The sequence below is a fragment of the Phyllobates terribilis genome, unplaced genomic scaffold (genome assembly GCF_046119375.1).
Source record: "Phyllobates terribilis strain yellow unplaced genomic scaffold, ASM4611937v1 Scaffold_1__5_contigs__length_1240528914, whole genome shotgun sequence".
In the NCBI taxonomy this organism is placed as follows: domain Eukaryota; kingdom Metazoa; phylum Chordata; class Amphibia; order Anura; family Dendrobatidae; genus Phyllobates; species Phyllobates terribilis.
Window position 1 is genome coordinate 306,370,938 of NW_027362761.1, and position 18,213 is coordinate 306,389,150.

The window sequence follows — 18,213 nt, forward strand, 5'->3', positions numbered from 1 at the left end:
TGAAATCAAACTGTCCACTTAGGAAGCAACACTGATTGACAATCAATTTCACATGCTGTTGTGCAAATGGAATAGACAATAGATGGAAATTATTGGCAATTATCAAGACACACTCAATAAAGGAGTGGTTCTGCAGGTGGGGACCACAGACCACATCTCAGTACCAATGCTTTCTGGCTGATGTTTTGGTCACTTTTGAATGTTGGTTGTGTTTTCACACTCGTGGTAGCATGAGATGGACTCTACAACCCACAGAAGTTGCTCAGGTAGTGCAGCTTATCCAGGATGGCACATCAATGCAAGCTGTGGCAAGAAGGTTTGCTGTGTCTGTCAGCGTAGTGTCCAGAGGCTGGAGGCGCTACCAGGAGACAGGCCAGTACACCAGGAGACGTGGAGGGGGCTGTAGGAGTGCAACAACCCAGCAGCAGGACCACTACCTCCGCCTTTCTGCAAGGAGGAACAGGAGGAGCACTGCCAGAGCTCTGCAAAATGAACTCCAGCATGCCACAAATGTGCATGTGTCTGCACAAACGGTTAGAAACCGACTCCATGAGGGTGGTATGAGGGCCTGACATCCACAGATGGGGGTTGTGCTCACAGCCCAACACCGTGCAGGACGCTTGGCATTTGCCACAGAACACCAGGATTGGCAAAGTCGCCACTGGCGCCCTGTGCTCTTCACAAATGAAAGCAGGTTCACACTGAGCACATGTGATGGACGTGACAGAGTCTAGAGACGCCGTGGAGAGCGATCTGCTGCCTGCAACATCCTTCAGCATGACCGGTTTGGCAGTGGGTCAGTAATGGTGTGGGGTGGCGTTTCTTTGGAGGGCCGCACAGCCCTCTATGTGCTCGCCAGAGGTAGCCTGACTGCCATTAGTTACCAAGATGAGATCCTCAGACCCCTTGTGAGACCATATGCTGGTGCGGTTGGCCCTGGGTTCCTCCTAATGCAGGGCAATGCCAGACCTTAAGTGGCTGGAGTGTGTCAGCAGTTCTTGCAAGATGAAGGCATTGAAGCTATGGACTTGCTCGTCCGTTCCCCAGACCTGAATCCGATTGAGCACATCTGGGACATCATGTCTCGCTCCATCCACGAACGTCATGTTGCACCACAGACTTTCCAGGAGTTGGCGGATGCTTTAGTCCAGGTCTGGGAGGAGATCCCACAGGAGACCATCTGCAACCTCTTCAGGAGCATGCCCAAGAGTTGTAGGGAGGTCATACAGGCACGTGGAGGCCACACACAATATTGAGCCTCATTTTGACTTGTTTTAAGGACATTACATCAAAGTTGGATCAGCCTGTAGTGTGTTTTTCCACTTTAATTTTGGGGGTGACTCCAAATCCAGGCCTCCATTGGTTAATAAATTTGATTTTCATTGATGATTTTTATGTGATTTTGTTGTCAGCACATTCAACTTTGTACAGAACAAAGTATTCAATGAGAATATTTCATTCATTCAGATCTAGGATGTGTTATTTGAGTGTTCCCTTTATTTATTTGAGCAGTGTATATGACGCGCCCCCTGGGCCGTGGGGTACCTGGTGCCGGGCCGGTAGATGCTGGGGGTTGTAGTCACTGTGGCGGTGACCCGGTCCGTGACCCAGGGCGGTCAATCCACGGGGTTATATTTGTATGTATGGGTTTTTATAATGTCCGACTACGCCACCTGTGGAGTGCGGCTAATGAGGCCGCCGCTGCGGAACAGTCCTCTGAAGCTGATGGTTTGGCAGCAAGGGTGGTATAACTCCCCATAGGAAGAGTGTAGCTTCAGGGCAGTGTGTGTGGATTATGGTGGTTATTGTGCAGGAAGTCAATAATAAACACGGAGTCAGTGTGATGCAGTCCCAGGGTCTTTACTCACAGTTGTTGCAGTTCTTGTTACAGGGACCCATGTAACGGCCCTCGTCGTTCTGTGCTCACACAGTGAGGGGTTCAGCCGACCCCCAGGTAACTCCGGAGCATTTAACAGGACCCCCTTCTGTGAGTCCTTTCTCTGGCCTTCTCCCTGCACCTCACACCCAGTGACACTTCTATCCGGTACCCTCGGGCCTTGGCGGGCGACGTGTGTTCCGTCCCCTGGGTCCTAAATGGCTACTTTCTTAATGGGACTGGTGTGGACTCTCGGCCTACGGTACTTAAAGTGCTGCAGCCTCCGGTTTCTAGTTGAGCCTTGCTGTTTCTCCGCTAGTTGAGGGACCGGTTCCCCTTATCTGGCCTGACCCCTCTACCTCCTGGTAGCAGTGGGCGTACGGGTGGCCTTCGGCACGGCCCGTACCCCTAGGGTCCCTTCGGTTCCTGGAGCCTTCCTGCTCCCACTCCTCTCTTCTCTCCTTCAGTCCTGGGCCTCACAGGTTAGGCCCGCCTCTGGAGCAGAGCTCATACAGAGCCTCTGCTCCTGTCATCTTCCTCCTCTGACTGGACTGACTGAACTCCCCCTGACCTAAGATGGTGTCCCTATTTTATACTGCTCCTACTCAAGTGCTCCCAGGATCTACTTCCTCCACCCCATCCACTACATGGTTCCCCCTCTCTAGGTGGTTCCCCCCCACTCCAGCCAGGGATCAGGGACTGTGCTCTCCCGTAGGAGCAATCTCGCCCTGTCCCCCGGAAATGTGGTGTAGTGAATACTGGTGTTAGGATCCTGAGCCATACTCCTTCCTTACCTGAGAGTGAGGTACCACACCTCTGGGTGAGATGCAATACCTCTGTGGCGATCGAACCCTCAGGGGTGCCACACACCCCCCTGGTAAAACACAGCACGTCCGCGGGCTGAAACAGAGTAAAAACAATTTTCAAGACATGCAAAAACTTTTAGGATGCATCCGCATATAAGAGCATAAACTACATTGCTTCCCTTTATGGGAGGTACACTTCTTTTAACGTTACTGGTTATGTTTCTTTATCAAAACATTATGAGACCTTTTAAAGAACATTTCTCTCTACACTTATAAAAACATTATAAAACTTTTTCACAGATACAAACACTTCTTTTGCATATAAAACATTTTCTCATATAAACATTCTATCAGGTCACAGCATAATCTGCAACCAGGTGTCCATTTTTCCTTGACAAGGTGCAATTTGAGAGACCCGTTCAAAACCCTCCATAGAGGCCCTGGGGTGGCTGCAGGGCATAGATGATCCAAGTATTGGACCACGTCTTCGGCCACCTCCAACGAGTTTTTGTTCAGTGGTCTCGGTTATAAAAAATATAAAACCAATAGGGGGCACCTCAAAAGGTGCAACTATTTACAGGAAGTGGCTGTTCCCAGTCCTCAGCCGGTCAGTCTTTGGGCCCGTTCCGGGTAACTAAGTAGACGGGTTAAATGTTCACACAAACTTTAACTTGCAGTGTCCATTCTGCACGGGTACGGGTGACTACTTCCAGTCTTTAATAGGAGTGCTCTCTCTGGGGAGGCTCTTGTTCACAATAAGCTGACCCAGCTGGGTCTTCAGCTTCGCAGAGGTAGAAGTCGCTCTCTTCCTCCACCTTGTGGACATTGACGGGTGTAAGTCACTGTGTCTCCGGGGTAGAGGTCCCGATCAGGGTGACCTGCTTTTAGGTGAGACTCCACGTCCCTCCTGTTAACAAACAAGTCATCGTCTGTGTGCAGGTCCCGAATGAACCCCCATCCGGCCTCTAAGTTGAATTTTACTACGGTCCCTTCTTCCCTAGGACCGTGGGTGGCTTTGTTGGCCCTGCGGGCCCGGGTCTTTTCCTTCAAGTTCTGGGCCTCTAATTTCTCCCACCGCACGCGCCGTAAGTTGCGCTCCTTTTCGAACTGGACCAGCTGTTGGTGGCAGAACTCCCTCTTACGAGCCGCCACTGCCTTTGACTCCTGGGTAAACCCCATCAGGTCTTCCCCAGAGTGGTCCCACTCAAACTGGGCCTCGTCTTCCGGCAACTGGGAGACGGCGGCGGGCTGCGGAGCGGGTAGGAGCGAGGGCCGCTGGTCCTCCACCTCTGCGGACTAGTCCCACTGGCAACGTCTGTACACCCACTCAGCTGGCGGGGGAGTTGGTTCCTGCAGGGAACCCAGAAGCTGGCTGGCTGTGCCGGTGCCCGGGGGTAGCGGTGTCTGGGTCTGCGGAGCGTGCAGGGCAGGCGCGCCTGGGACTTGTGGGCCTTGCGGCGGGGTCAGGAGCGGGCCGTCGCTGGTGGCGCCCGGGGCTGGAGGGCTTGGCTGGGGCCCTTGCTGCGGGGTCAGGAGCGGGCTGGTGTTGGTAGCGCCTGGGATCAGCGGCTCCACCAGGGGGCCCAGGAGCAGGTCGACGTTGGCAGCGCCCAGGGCTGGAGGGCTTGGCTGTGGGCCTAGGAGCGGGGTCAGGAGCGGGCTGGTGTTGGTAGCGCCTGTGGTCAGCGGCTCCACCAGGGGGCCCAGGAGCAGGTCGACGCTGGCAGCGTCCGGGACAGGGAATCTCCTCCTACCTGCTCCCGTGGCCGCTCCTGCGTCACATGTCGCCTCCTGGCGCTGGTCAGGATCCGCCAAGGCTGGGTCACTACCGGTGCTTGGCAGCGTCGTCGGCTGCCGGTTCGCCATCCGCTGTTCCATCTCCCGTCTCCACCCGGTGATGGCGTCTCGCTGGGCCCTCTCCATCCTCCGGCCTAGGTCTTCCATCCCAGAGAGAAAGGAACTCCGAGTCTTCCTGGGGCAGCTTAGCCAGTAGCTCCTCCAGGGTGTAGGGTGCTGCAGCCTGCAGCAGGCCGCTGACGGGGGCTCTGGTGCTGCCGTCCTCCATCTTCCCTACCGGGTGCGGTCTGTCTAGACTGATCCAGACCACGCCCTGTCTCCCCGTTTTCTTCTCTCCTCTCCCCTTTTGGGGGCAGTCCCAGGGCAGTTTGTTGCGGTCCCATGGCAATCTGCTGTCGGTTAATTTCAGGGTCAGCCCCCCCACCTTGATGGACACACTTGCATACATGACCACTGCTGTTTGGGGCGGGCTCCGCTTCTGGCGCCATTCTGGGACCTGGCCCACGATGGGAGGTGGTTTCTTGTCGTCTTTTAGCACGCACATAATGGCGCCCGTTCTTCTGGGGCGGGAGCCACATTTAGTAGAAAACACAGTCTTTAGGCGCGCGATACCCGGTGATAACGGGTGGGCTCATATCTTGCCGACTACGCCAAAGTTGACGCGCCCCCTGGTCATGAAAATACAGAAAACTCTTTAAATGAGAAGGTGTGTCCAAACTTTTGGTCTGTACTGTATATGTGTGTGTGTGTATATATATATATATATATATATATATATATATATATATATATATATATATATATATATATACATACATACATACATACATACATACATACATACATACATACATACATACATACATACATACATACACACACACACACACACACACACACACACACACACACACACACACACACACGCTAGTACAGTATTCGGCTGAGGCACACACGAATTTCTAGAATGTGCAGCAGAGGTCAGTAGATAGAGGCATTGTGTCTTTGGGGAACGTTCCTGTATTTTAGATATAAACTATGGCTGGTTGTTATATGTGATTAATTACTTACTGGATGTTTCTTCACAGACCTTGGGAGTTCTGGTTGGGCTCATGATTTAACCTTCTCAGACTTTGAGCTTTTGTGTCCAAATGGTGAAAAGGTTCCACTAACAGAATGGAAAGACTGTAACCTGGGCGTGATCCCACCAAGTGTAGTGATGACACGTCCTGTAATCACTGCTAAGATTTATGAGTTCTTAATGAAATCACAGGTAAGTATGGCAGCTCAAGGTGAAGCTAAGAGCTGGAGCTGTAAAATCAGCTAATTAAAGCCCAACAGGAGTATGTTGCAGACAGATTATGCAAATGTTAAAAAGCTAATAAATTCAATGACATATATGATGACCCTTATCTCACCACATCACCATCAGATGAGCTTCAACAGAAGTATGGTGTAGGCACTTATCTCCTTCCTATCATAGAAATGGTGTGCGCCTATTTAGTTGAGTTGAATTTCATTCTTTGGGGGAGGGAATGTTAGGGAAAAATAAATTTGACTGTACAGGTACAGTAATAACAAGAAATAAATACACCCTCTTTGAATGCTATAGTTTTGCATACAAGAACATAATAAATCTATAAAAACATCTGTCCTTAGAAGGTCTTAAAATTAGGTAAATACAACTTTGGGTTAACAATAACATATGACAAAATACACTGTCATTATTTAAGAAAAAAAAACTAGCCAAATGCAGAATATTGCACAGTGACAAGATCCTACGGAGTATACGTCGGAATTGAGAACCGACGCATGCTCAGTACAGCATGGCCTAGCCCAGCACCTGAAACAGATGTAACTGATGACACATCGTTTCAGGGTGGGGACGGAGGCTGATGACGTCTCATTTAAATCTCTCAGCATGCAATGCGGATTCTCAAAGGAAATGTCATCAAGCAGGAAGTTGATAAAAAAAATAACGCAGAGTAGAGAGGGAACGGTAGAAAATTTTTAATTAAAGTGTATTAGAAAAGAAATTAGATTATTACATTAAATAGATAGACATTTACGATTAAATCAGTGATAATTTCAGATCACCCCAAGTGCCATTTCCAAACATTTGGAGTTAATCATTCTACAGTGAGAAAGATTATTCACAGTTGGAAAACGTTCAAGACAGTTGACGTCCCAGCAAATTCACCCCAAGATTAGACAGTGCAATAATCAGAGAAATAAAAAAGAATAAAGACCCAAGAGCTGCAGCTCAAACTCTAAAGGCCTCAGTATAATAAATGGTCAAGTTCATGATAGTACAATTAGAAATAGACTGAACAAGTATAACTTGTTTGGAAAGGGGTTGCCAGAAGAAAGCCTCTTTCTAAAAAGAAAAAGTGCAGGGTAATACAGATACAGTTTGTAAAGTTGCATCTGAATAAAGTACAAGAATTCGGGAACAATGTCCTTTGAACATACAAGACCAAAGTGGAGATATTTTGCCATAAAACCTTGTGCCACATTTGGCAAAAGCCATACACAATATAACTGGACAAAAAACTCATACCAGCTGTCAAGCATGGTGGTCTATGGGTGATGATTTGGGTTTGTTTTGCAGGTATATTGAGTCAGCAATGAACTCTTTATATACCAAAGTATTCTAATATCAAATGTGAGGCAATGCATTCAAAAGCTAAAACTTTTTGTCCTACAAGTGAGCTATGTTATAGGACAAAGATCCCAAAGCATACCAACAAAAAAAAGAGCTGGACAAATATGTCCAGAATGATGAGAGAGAATCATAAAGAAAACAAAAAGCTTTAGTTATTGCTGCTAAAGATGGTTCTACAGCCTACTGATTTATGGCGTATACTTAATTTCTCATCCACTGCTTCTGCATTTTGGCCTGGTTTTTGTTAAATAATGACAGTATGATTGGTCATGTGTTATTGTTCATCTGAAGACCACATTTTCTTATTTTATGTCCGTATATGTAGAACCACAGACTTCAAAAGAGAATGTACTTAGAGCAAAGACAAAATACAGCCATGAGAAAAGCTAAGTGCAATCAGTACCATAACTGTTCTAGCACACTCAAAGATTTAAGGCTTTTTTCACACGTCTGTGTTTAAACACGTACGTAAAAAAAACGGTACTGGTGTCATCAGTGTTTTGAATCAGTGTGTCATCCGTGTGTCAGTTTTTACCATCAGTGTTTTTTCCGGTATGGCTAAAGAATTAAATGACAAAGGTTCTCCTATACGTTGCAATGTTAAACACAGACAGCACACGGACTGTACATAGATGCTCTCTGTGTGCTATACGTGTTTTTCACTAACCCATAGCTTTATACTTGCCCTTGTCATCTGTTGATGTTTCCGTGTTTTGCACGGACACACAGTCAGTGTAAAAACACTGGACATGTGCATAGCACCATAGGTTATAATAGGTATGTGTGATATCCGTGGAAAGAAAATGGACGTACTGGAAACACGAACATGTGAAGGAGGCCTTAAACAAATGTCTGAAATACTGCAAGTATCCGTTTGCTCCATACTGGGATTTTAGTGTTTCTACTTGTTTAATCTCAAATCTCATTCTTAGGAATATTTAGGACCAAGCAGAGACTCCACATTTCATCTCTTCAGATCAGTGCAGAAATATGGAGAAGGAGATCTACTATTCAAAGACTCAACTGCTTGCCTTCTCCCAATTGGGCACTATGGACTTCAAGACATACTAGGAGACCGCTTCACGCAGCTTGCAGACTCTGTATTTGAATGTACACATGCAGGTATTACATATTCCTCTATTCTCAGATTTATTTTACAACAATTCAGAAAAACTTTAAGCCAGCAGAGTATGAATTTTAGTATGGTTTTTCTTCAGACGTATACTACTCAGTGCCTTTATTCATTTATCTTCATTACTCTTTATTTATAACAAAAAAAAATATATAAAAATCTGCAAATATTTCATCTTACTATCTACAATATTTATTCATTTATTTTTCTTTTAGGCATCTTAGATTTCTGCACTTCCGACATCTGCGCAGATAAGAAGTAACTTCCATATCGTATACATGTTTGGCCGGTTTATAGACAGCACAATCTTAAACTAGATGGGCTTAAAATGGAACCTGTCATAAAATTTCTAATCTAAACCAGCTGCATCACAATGTAAATGTCTCCTTCAACTTCCTTACAACCTTTCTATACCTGTTGCCCCACATACCTCTAAAATAAAGCTTTAAACTTGTCCGACAGTGTGTACCACTAGGCATCAAACGGGCTAACAGGCATCTCTGGACCATGCTTGATGCACCCTCATGGACGGCAATTACTCACCCCCTTCTGTGTGCGATTGATCATAAGAAACTCATGGAAAATGTATGCATATTTCTAATAGAACCTAATGGCAAAAATGCTAACTATCATATGCATTATCTAGGACTTACTAGAGAGGGATAAATCGCTACTACACTGTGTTCCAAATTATTATGCAAATAATATTTTCTCAGATTTTCCCAAATTACCTATATGAATTGCAGTCATTGTAATTTTCCAGTCAAATAACTATTAGAGTACAATTGAAAGGTTTTTGTACAAACTGCCTATGATAACAGTATATTTTTAAAAAAATAAAACACTCAAACTGCACTCAAAATGCATGTTCCAAATTATTATGCACAGCAGAGTTTTCAACCTTTTCATTTTAATAAAGAACAAAAAAATGGTCATTTTTGAAATTATAAGCATTAGCAGGTTATTACAAACTGAAATCAAACAGTTTTCAACTCAAAACTTTATTCTAGGTGATGTTACATTTGCACATAGGACCCCTTGTTCGAAAGGAGCTTCTGAACTCTCTCGTCCATTGAATTTGTCAGGTTTTGGATGGTTTCTGCTTCAATTGTTTTGCATGAGGACAGAATACCCTCCCAGAGCTGTTGCTTAGATGTGAACTGCCTCCCGCCATCATAGACACTCCTTTTGATGATGCTCCAGAGGTTCTAAATGGGGTTGAGGTCAGGGGAGCATGGGGGCCACACCATAAGTTTGTCCCCTTTTATGCCCATAGCAGCCAGAGATGCAGATGTGTTATGTGCAGCATGAGACGGGGCATTACATTAATATGGGCTAATATCAGTGTTTGATCCCTGTACATGCGTGCATTTTTATTCCTTGCCCCTCTCTCCCTGTATCTGATCCTTTGAATAAAGCTTTTGTATATTACATCAATACTTGGGATGTTAGATCATTTCCTTGTTTCTTTTTGGCTTGCGATGTGTGTGATTGATGTTGATGACTACTTGTGCAGTGTGGAAAAAAGTATTTAGTCAGCCACCAATTGTGCAAGTTCTCCCACTTAAAAAGATGAGCGAGGCCTGTAATTGACATCATACAGTGCTGGCCAAAAGTATTGGCACCCCTGCAATTCTGTCAGATAATACTCAGTTTCTTCCTGAAAATGATTGCAATCACAAATTCTTTGGTATTATTATCTTCATTTAATTTGTCTTCAATGAAAAAAACACAAAAAGAATTGTCCTAAAGCCAAATTGGATATAATTCCACACCAAACCTAAAAAAGGGGGTGGACAAAAGTATTGGCACCCTTTGAAAAATCATGTGATGCTTCTCTAATTCGTGTAATTAACAGCACCTGTAACTTACCTGTGGCACCTAACAGGTGTTGGCAATAACTAAATCACACTTGCAGCAAGTTAACATGGATTAAAGTTGACTCAACCTCTGTCCTGTGTCCTTGTGTGTACCACATTGAGCATGGAGAAAAGAAAGAAGACCAAAGAACTGTCTGAGGACTTGAGAAACCAAATTGTGAGGAAGCATGAGCAATCTCAAGGCTACAAGTCCATCTCCAAAGACCTGAATGTTCCTGTGTCTTCCGTGCGCAGTGTCATCAAGTTTAAAGCCCATGGCACTGTGGCTAACCTCCCTAGATGTGGACGGAAAAGAAAAATTGACGAGAGATTTCAACGCAAGATTGTGCGGATGGTGGATAAAGAACCTCGACTAACATCCAAACAAGTTCAATCTGCCCTGCAGTCCGAGGGTACAACAGTGTCAACCCGTACTATCCGTCGATGTCTGAATGAAAAGGGACTGTATGGTAGGATACCCAGGAAGACCCCACTTCTTACCCCGAGACATAAAAAGCCAGGCTGGAGTTTGCCAAAACTTACCTGAGAAAGCCTAAAACGTTTTGGAAGAATGTTCTCTGGTCAGATGAGACAAAAGTAGACCTTTTTGGGAAAAAAAGCATCAACATAGAGTGTACAGGAAAAAAAAGAGGCATTCAAAGAAAAGAACACGGTCCCTACAGTCAAACATGGCGGACCTTCCCTGATGTTTTGGGGTTGCTTTGCTGCCTCTGGCACTGGACTGCTTGACCATGTGCATGGCATTATGAAGTCTGAAGACTACCAACAAATTTTGCAGCATAATGTAGGGCCCAGTGTGAGAAAGCTGGGTCTCTCTCAGAGGTCATGGGTCTTCCAGCAGGACAATGACCCAAAACACACTTCCAAAAGCACTATAAAATGGTTTGAGAGAAAGCACTGGAGACTTCTAAGGTGGCCAGCAATGAGTCCAGACCTAAATCCCATAGAACACCTGTGGAGAGATCTCAAAATGGCAGTTTGGAGAAGGCACCCTTCAAATATCAGGAACCTGGAGCAGTTTGCCAAAGAAGAATGGTCTACAATTCCAGCAGAGCATTGTAAGAAACTCATTGATGGTTACCGGAAGCGGTTGTTCGCAGTTATTTTGGCTAAAGGTTGTGCAACCAAGTATTAGGCTGAGGGTGCCAATACTTTTTTCCGGCCCTTTTTTGGAGTTTTGTGTGAAATGATCAATGATTTGATTTTTGCTTCATTCTCTTTTGTGTTTTTTCCTTGCAAGCAAATTAAATGAAGAGAATAATACCAAAGAATTTGTGATTGCAATCATTTTCAGGAAGAAACTGAGTATTATCTGACAGAATTGCAGGGGTGCCAATACTTTTGGCCAGCACTGTAGGTAGACCTCAACTATGAGAGACAAAATGAGAAAACAAATCCTGAAAAGCACATTGTCTGATTTGGAAAGCATTTTTTCACATTTTTGTGGAAAATAAGTATTTGGCCACCTACAAAAGTTCATCTCAATACTTTGTTATATATCCTTTGTTGGCAGTGACAGAAGTCAAATGTTTTCTGCAAGTCTTCACAAGGTTGGCACACACTGTTGCTGGTATATTGGCCCATTCCTCCATGCAGATCTCCTATAGAGCAGTGATGTTTTGGGGCTGTTGCTGGGAAACACGGACTTTCAACTCCCTCCAAAGGTTTTCTATAGGGTTTATATCTGGAGACTCGCTAGGCCACTCCAGGACCTTGAAATGCTTCTTACGAAGCCACTCCTTCTTTGCCCTGGCAGTGTGCTTGGGATCATTGTCATGCTGAAAGACCCAGCCACGTTTCATCTTCAGTGTCCTTGCTGATGGAAGGTTTACACTCAAAATCTCACGATACATGGCCCCATTCATTCTTTCATATACACGGATCAGTCGTGTCCTGGTCCCTTGGCAGAGGAACAGCCCCAAAGCATGATGTTGCCATCCCCATGCTTCACAGTAGGTATGGTGTTCTTTGGATGCAACTCAGCATTCTTTCTCCTCCAAACAGGACGAGTTGTGTTTCTACCAAACAGTTCTACTTTGGTTTCATCTGACATTCTCCCAATACTCTTCTGGATCATCCAAATGCTCTCTAGCAAACTTCGGGTCCGGACATGTAATGGCTTAAGCAGGGTGACACGTCTGGCACTGCAGGCTCTGAGTCCCTGGCAGCGTAATGTGTTACTAATGGTAGCCTGTGTAATGTTGGTCCCAGCTCTCTGCAGGTCATTCACTAGGTCCCCCCGTTTGGTTCTGTGATTTTTGCTCATCGTTCTTGAAATCATTTTGACCCCACGGGGTGAGATCTTGTGTGGAGCCCCAGATCAAGGGAGATTATCAGTGGTCTTGTATGTCTTCCATTTTCTAATTATTGCTCCCACAGTTGATTTCTTCACACCAAGCTGCTTGCCTATTGCAGATTCAGTCTTCCCAGCCTGGTGCAGAGCAACAATTTTGTTTTGTGGTGTCCTTCGACAGCTCTTTGGTCTTTACCATTGTGGAGTTTGGAGTGTGACTGTTTGAGGTTGCAGACAGGTGTCTTTTATACTGATAACAAGTTCAAAGAGGTGCCAGTACTACAGGTAATGAATAGAGGACAGAGAAGCCACTTAAAGAAGAAATTACAGGTCTGTGAGAGCCAGAAATCTTGCTTGTTTGGAGGTGAACAAATACTTATTTTCCACCAAAATTTGAAGAAAATTTCTTTCCAAATCAGACAATGTGATTTTCAGGATTTGGTTTTCTCATTTTGTCTCTCATAGTTGAGGTCTACCTATGATGTCAATTACAGGCCTGTCTCATCTTTTTAAGTGGGAGAACTTGCACAATTGGTGGCTAACTAAATACTTTTTTTCCCCACTGTATGTCAGCCATATTACCAGCTAAGCTTTGCGCCGGCTCAGTTTGCTCTGCCTTTGCAGCGTTTTGTTCTATCAAACACAGACTTGCCGTCTGTTGAACAATAAGGCCTTTTGGATTCTCCATTGAAATACAACGCATCCAGTGAGTTGGATGAACCATCTGCTTCATATTTATTACTATTTCTATTGCTCTCTCTCATGTTCTGCATTTTACAGTAAAAAAAAAAGAGAGGGGTCGCTCACTGGTCTATTCGGGTGCTCTGAAGAAAAAAGTAATCTCAATTGCAAAAAGAACTTCGGCACTCCATACATGAAAATATAAGAAATATTGTATCTGGACTAATGTCACTTTGAAAAATGAAGGTTTTTTGCGCATAATTTGGCCAATTTATGTGTGCCCATCAACCACGACAAGGTCACCTTCGTATGATGGGAAACTACGCTACACTACCACTGGATATGCCACTCTTGGGCTGTAAGCCTGTATGGACAATATGTCTCTGCTTGGGCTTTTAACCTACAATGTATGGGCTGGTAGAGCTAGTTAAAACCACCTGTGACTGAATGGGAGGGACACATGGTCAGAAAAAAGGCTGTCAAACTTCTAATAGTGTGAACACGTACCTGCTGCAATGCTCCAGGAGCGGGATCCCAAAAATGATTAATAGAAAAAAGAGAACGGTCGCTCACTGGTCTATTCGGGTGCTCTGAAGAAAAAAGTAATCTCAATTGCAAAAAGAACTTCGGCACTCCATACATGAAAATATAAGAAATATTGTATCTGGACTAATGTCACTTTGAAAAATGAAGGTTTTTTGCGCATAATTTGGCCAATTTATGTGTGCCCATCAACCACGACAAGGTCACCTTCGTATGATGGGAAACTACGCTACACTACCACTGGATATGCCACTCTTGGGCTGTAAGCCTGTATGGACAATATGTCTCTGCTTGGGCTTTTAACCTACAATGTATGGGCTGGTAGAGCTAGTTAAAACCACCTGTGACTGAATGGGAGGGACACATGGTCAGAAAAAAGGCTGTCAAACTTCTAATAGTGTGAACACGTACCTGCTGCAATGCTCCAGGAGCGGGATCCCAAAAATGATTAATAGAAAAAAGAGAACGGTCGCTCACTGGTCTATTCGGGTGCTCTGAAGAAAAAAGTAATCTCAATTGCAAAAAGAACTTCGGCACTCCATACATGAAAATATAAGAAATATTGTATCTGGACTAATGTCACTTTGAAAAATGAAGGTTTTTTGCGCATAATTTGGCCAATTTATGTGTGCCCATCAACCACGACAAGGTCACCTTCGTATGATGGGAAACTACGCTACACTACCACTGGATATGCCACTCTTGGGCTGTAAGCCTGTAAGCCCAAGCCTGTATGGAGGCTTACAGCCCAAGAGTGGCATATCCAGTGGTAGTGTAGCGTAGTTTCCCATCATACGAAGGTGACCTTGTCGTGGTTGATGGGCACACATAAATTGGCCAAATTATGCGCAAAAAACCTTCATTTTTCAAAGTGACATTAGTCCAGATACAATATTTCTTATATTTTCATGTATGGAGTGCCGAAGTTCTTTTTGCAACTGCATTTTACAGTGGCATGTAAAAGTTTGGGCACCCCTGGTCAAAAATACTGTTATTGTGAACAGTTAAGCAATTTGAAGATGAAATGATCTCTAAAAGGCTTAAAGTTCAAGACGACACATTTCCTTTGTATTTTAGGCAAAAAAGTATGTTTTTTTTTTTTTTTTCATTTTAAAAATTACTAAAAGGAAAATGGGCCGCTGCAAAAGTTTGGGTACCTTTGGAGAGGAGTGCGCTCAGATAACTTTGACCAAGATTTCAGACCTTAATTAGCCTGTTAGGGTTATGGCTTTTTCACGATCATCGTTAGGAAATGCCAGGTGATGCACATTACCCAGCTTTAGAAAAACTCAGCCTCCTCTAACCTGGTGTCAAAAAAACAGCAGCCATGGGTTCTTCTAAGCAGCTGCCTAGCGCTCTGAAAATGAAAATGGTGGAGGCCCACAAAGCAGGAGAAGGCTATAAGAAGATAGCAAAGCGTTTTCAAGTTGCCCTTTCCTCAGTTCGAAATGTACCATATTTTTCGGACTATAAGACGCATCTAGGTTTTAGAAGAAGAAAATAAAAAAATAAAAATTTAAGCAAAAAATGTGGTCATGATGCACTTTTAAGGGGGAGGGGGTCTTCTGCTGACACTGGTATAGGGGTAATGTCCCCCAATTCTGACAATATCCCCCATCCTGGTATATATGCCCCCCCTTTCCTTTTATACGTGGTCCCCATCCCCATCCTGGTATGCCTGGCACCCCTCATCCCTGTCCTAGTATGCATGGCACCCCTAATCCCTATCCTGGTATGCATGGCACCCTTCATCCCTGTCCTGGTATGCATGGCACACCTCATCCCTGTCCTGGTATGCATGGCACCCCTCATCCCTGTCCTGGAATGCTTGGCACCCCTAATCCCTGTCCTGGTATGCATGGCACCCCTAATCCCTGTCCTGGTATGCATGGTCCCCCTAATCCCCATCATGCTGCACATTAAAAAAAATAAAAACACTCCTACTCACCTTTCTTCTCTCCTCCAGCGCTGCGTCCTGTGTGCCCGCACTGATCTCTCCATGTGAGCCGCGCATGACGTCACTGCCATGCGCGGCTCACAAGGAGAGATCAGCTGGCGGAAGTCACTGCTCCCCACGCCGGGTCTGTGTGCGCGGGGAGCAGTGACTTCACTCGCCTTCATAGCCGGCACACAGCAGAGCCGCGCTGCTCCTGCTGCTGCAGACTATCTCCTGTGCCCACTCATTAAAGGGCATGAATATTTACCCCCTCCCCACGCCCATGGGAGTGGAGAGAGGTTGAATATTCATGCCTTTTAACAGCGGGCACAGGAGACAGCCGGCAGCAGCCGCAGCGCAGCTACACTGTATACCGCTATTAAGGAGCATGAATATTCAGTGCTCCCCATGCCCAATGGGCGTGGTGAGCAGTGAATATTCATTTTCTTTAGCAGCGGGGATAGTGTAGGCTGCAGTAGGCGGCTGCTGCCTCCGGTGCCCCGCTCCTCCACCGATACTGCTCCCCCCACACCATACAAATATACCCCCCCCCAACATTCGGACTATAAGACACCCCCCCCCCCATTTTCCTCCAAAATTTTAGAGGAAAAAAGTACGTCTTATAGTCCGAAAAATATGGTAATTAAGAAATGGCAGTTAACAGGAACAGTGGAGGTCAAGACAAGCTCTGGAAGGCCAAGCAAAATTTCAGGGAGAGCTGCTAGTAGGATTGCTAAAGGCAAATCACAACCCCCGCTTGACTGCAAAAGACCTTCAGAATGATTTATCAGACTCTGGAATTGTGGTACATTGTTCTACTGTTCAGAGACACCTGCACAAATATGGCCTTTTGGAAGAGTCATCAGAAGAAAACCTCTCCTGCGTTCTCACCATAAAATTCAGAGTTAGAAGTATGCAAAATAATGCCTAAACAAGCCTGATGCATACTGGAAACAAGTCCTGTGGACCGATGAGGTTACAATAGAACTCTTTGGCCACAATGTTCTAAGGTATGTGTGGAAAAAAAAAAGGCACAGAATTTCAGGAAAAGAACATCTTGCCAACCTTTAAGCATGGGGATAGATCAATCGTGCTTTGGGGTTGTGTTGCAAACAATAGCACGGGGAATATTTCATGGGTAGAGGGAAGAATGGATTCAAAGAATTTTCATCAAATTCTTGATGCAAACATAACACCATCTGTAAAAAAGCTGAAATTGAAAAGAGGATGGCTTCTACAAGGGGGTGATTCTAAACACACGTCAAAATCCACTATAGGCTACCTCAAAAGGCGCAAGTTGAAGGTTTTACAATGGCCCTCATAGTCCCCTGATCTGAACAGCATTGAAAATTTGTGGCTAGATCTCAAAATAGCAGTGCATGCAAGAAAACCCAGGAATGTCACAGAACTGGAATCATTTTCCAAGGGAGAATGGATGAAAATACCTTAAACAAGAAATGAAAGACTCTTTGCTGGATACAAAAAGCGTTAACAAGCTGTGATACTTTCAAAAAGGGGGTGCTACTAGGTACTAACCATGCAGGGTGCCCAAAGTTTTGCACTGGCCCATTTTCCTTTTTGTAATTTTTAAAATGTAAAATATGGAAAAAAAAAATATATATATATTATATTATATATATATATATATATATATTTTAGGCAAAAAATATATAAAGGAAATCTGCCATCTTTAACTTTAGGCCTTTTAGGGATTATTTCATCTTCAACTGGCTTAACTGTTCCCAATAACAGTAATTTTGACCAGGGGTGCCCAAACATTTACATGCCACTGTATGTATATCCATGTACTAGCATTGTGTATCTGCACTGTGTGTATTATAATACTTGTCACTAAGTTTTTTTCCATTGGTCCATTGTGGTTAGAAAAGTTCAGTGTAATCACACCACCTTATTATGCTGTGACTTATAAGGAACGTGAAATATGCAAGTGTAAGATTAGGGCTCCATGACTACTTTGGCCACAACAGCCATCATATGACCGAAGTTCGCTCAGTGCCGCTGCGACATTGCAGAGTTATACAAGTGAAAGGCGTCTTATTCCGACACCAACAATATCGAGTCAAGCAAGTCTTAAAACAATTCCAACCAGGTCTAATTTTTTTGTGACTTGCTTGTCAGTCGAGTAAGTGTTGCAATGTGACCCAATTCACTTACAAAGCACTGCAATGTAGCAAACTCCGGTTGTGTAATTTCCGGTGTGGCTAGGACGCCATGTAGGCCTAGCCTAAAGTGGACCTCATGGGCTTTTCTGCAACAAGTTTTATAGAATTGCTTACTAAATACTGTATTTTAATTTCGGATGTACCATTTTCTAATCTGCCATGTCTACTTCTATAATGTAGCTAAAAAATCTGTAGTACAGGTGACATTATGGGAGCTGTATTGGCAACATATCACACTTTAAGCCATTGCAGTGGATTACGTGATTGTGAACTACAACTCCCAGCATAAGCTGATTTCTTTCGGACACCTAAATAAGGTTACTGTGTTATGACTTTTTTTTTCTACAAAATAAACATTTCATTTAATTAAGTGAGAACAATCGGTATTTATTACAATTTATAACTTAAACACACAAAACAA

General features: G+C 44.4%; 1 protein-coding gene across 1 annotated transcript in view; it reads left to right on the plus strand.

Moving 5' to 3' along the window:
* LOC141166976 (serotransferrin-1-like) overlaps positions 1 to 9,668 on the plus strand; it is a 72,274-nt gene extending 62,606 nt beyond the window's left edge. Inside the window, exons 15-17 of the mRNA XM_073654229.1 lie at positions 5,568 to 5,752; positions 8,077 to 8,266; positions 8,492 to 9,668. Coding sequence (XP_073510330.1) covers positions 5,568 to 5,752; positions 8,077 to 8,266; positions 8,492 to 8,538 — 422 coding nt within the window. The 3' untranslated portion in view covers positions 8,539 to 9,668. The remainder of the gene's footprint in view (positions 1 to 5,567; positions 5,753 to 8,076; positions 8,267 to 8,491) is intronic.
* Positions 9,669 to 18,213: the final 8,545 nt, after the last annotated feature.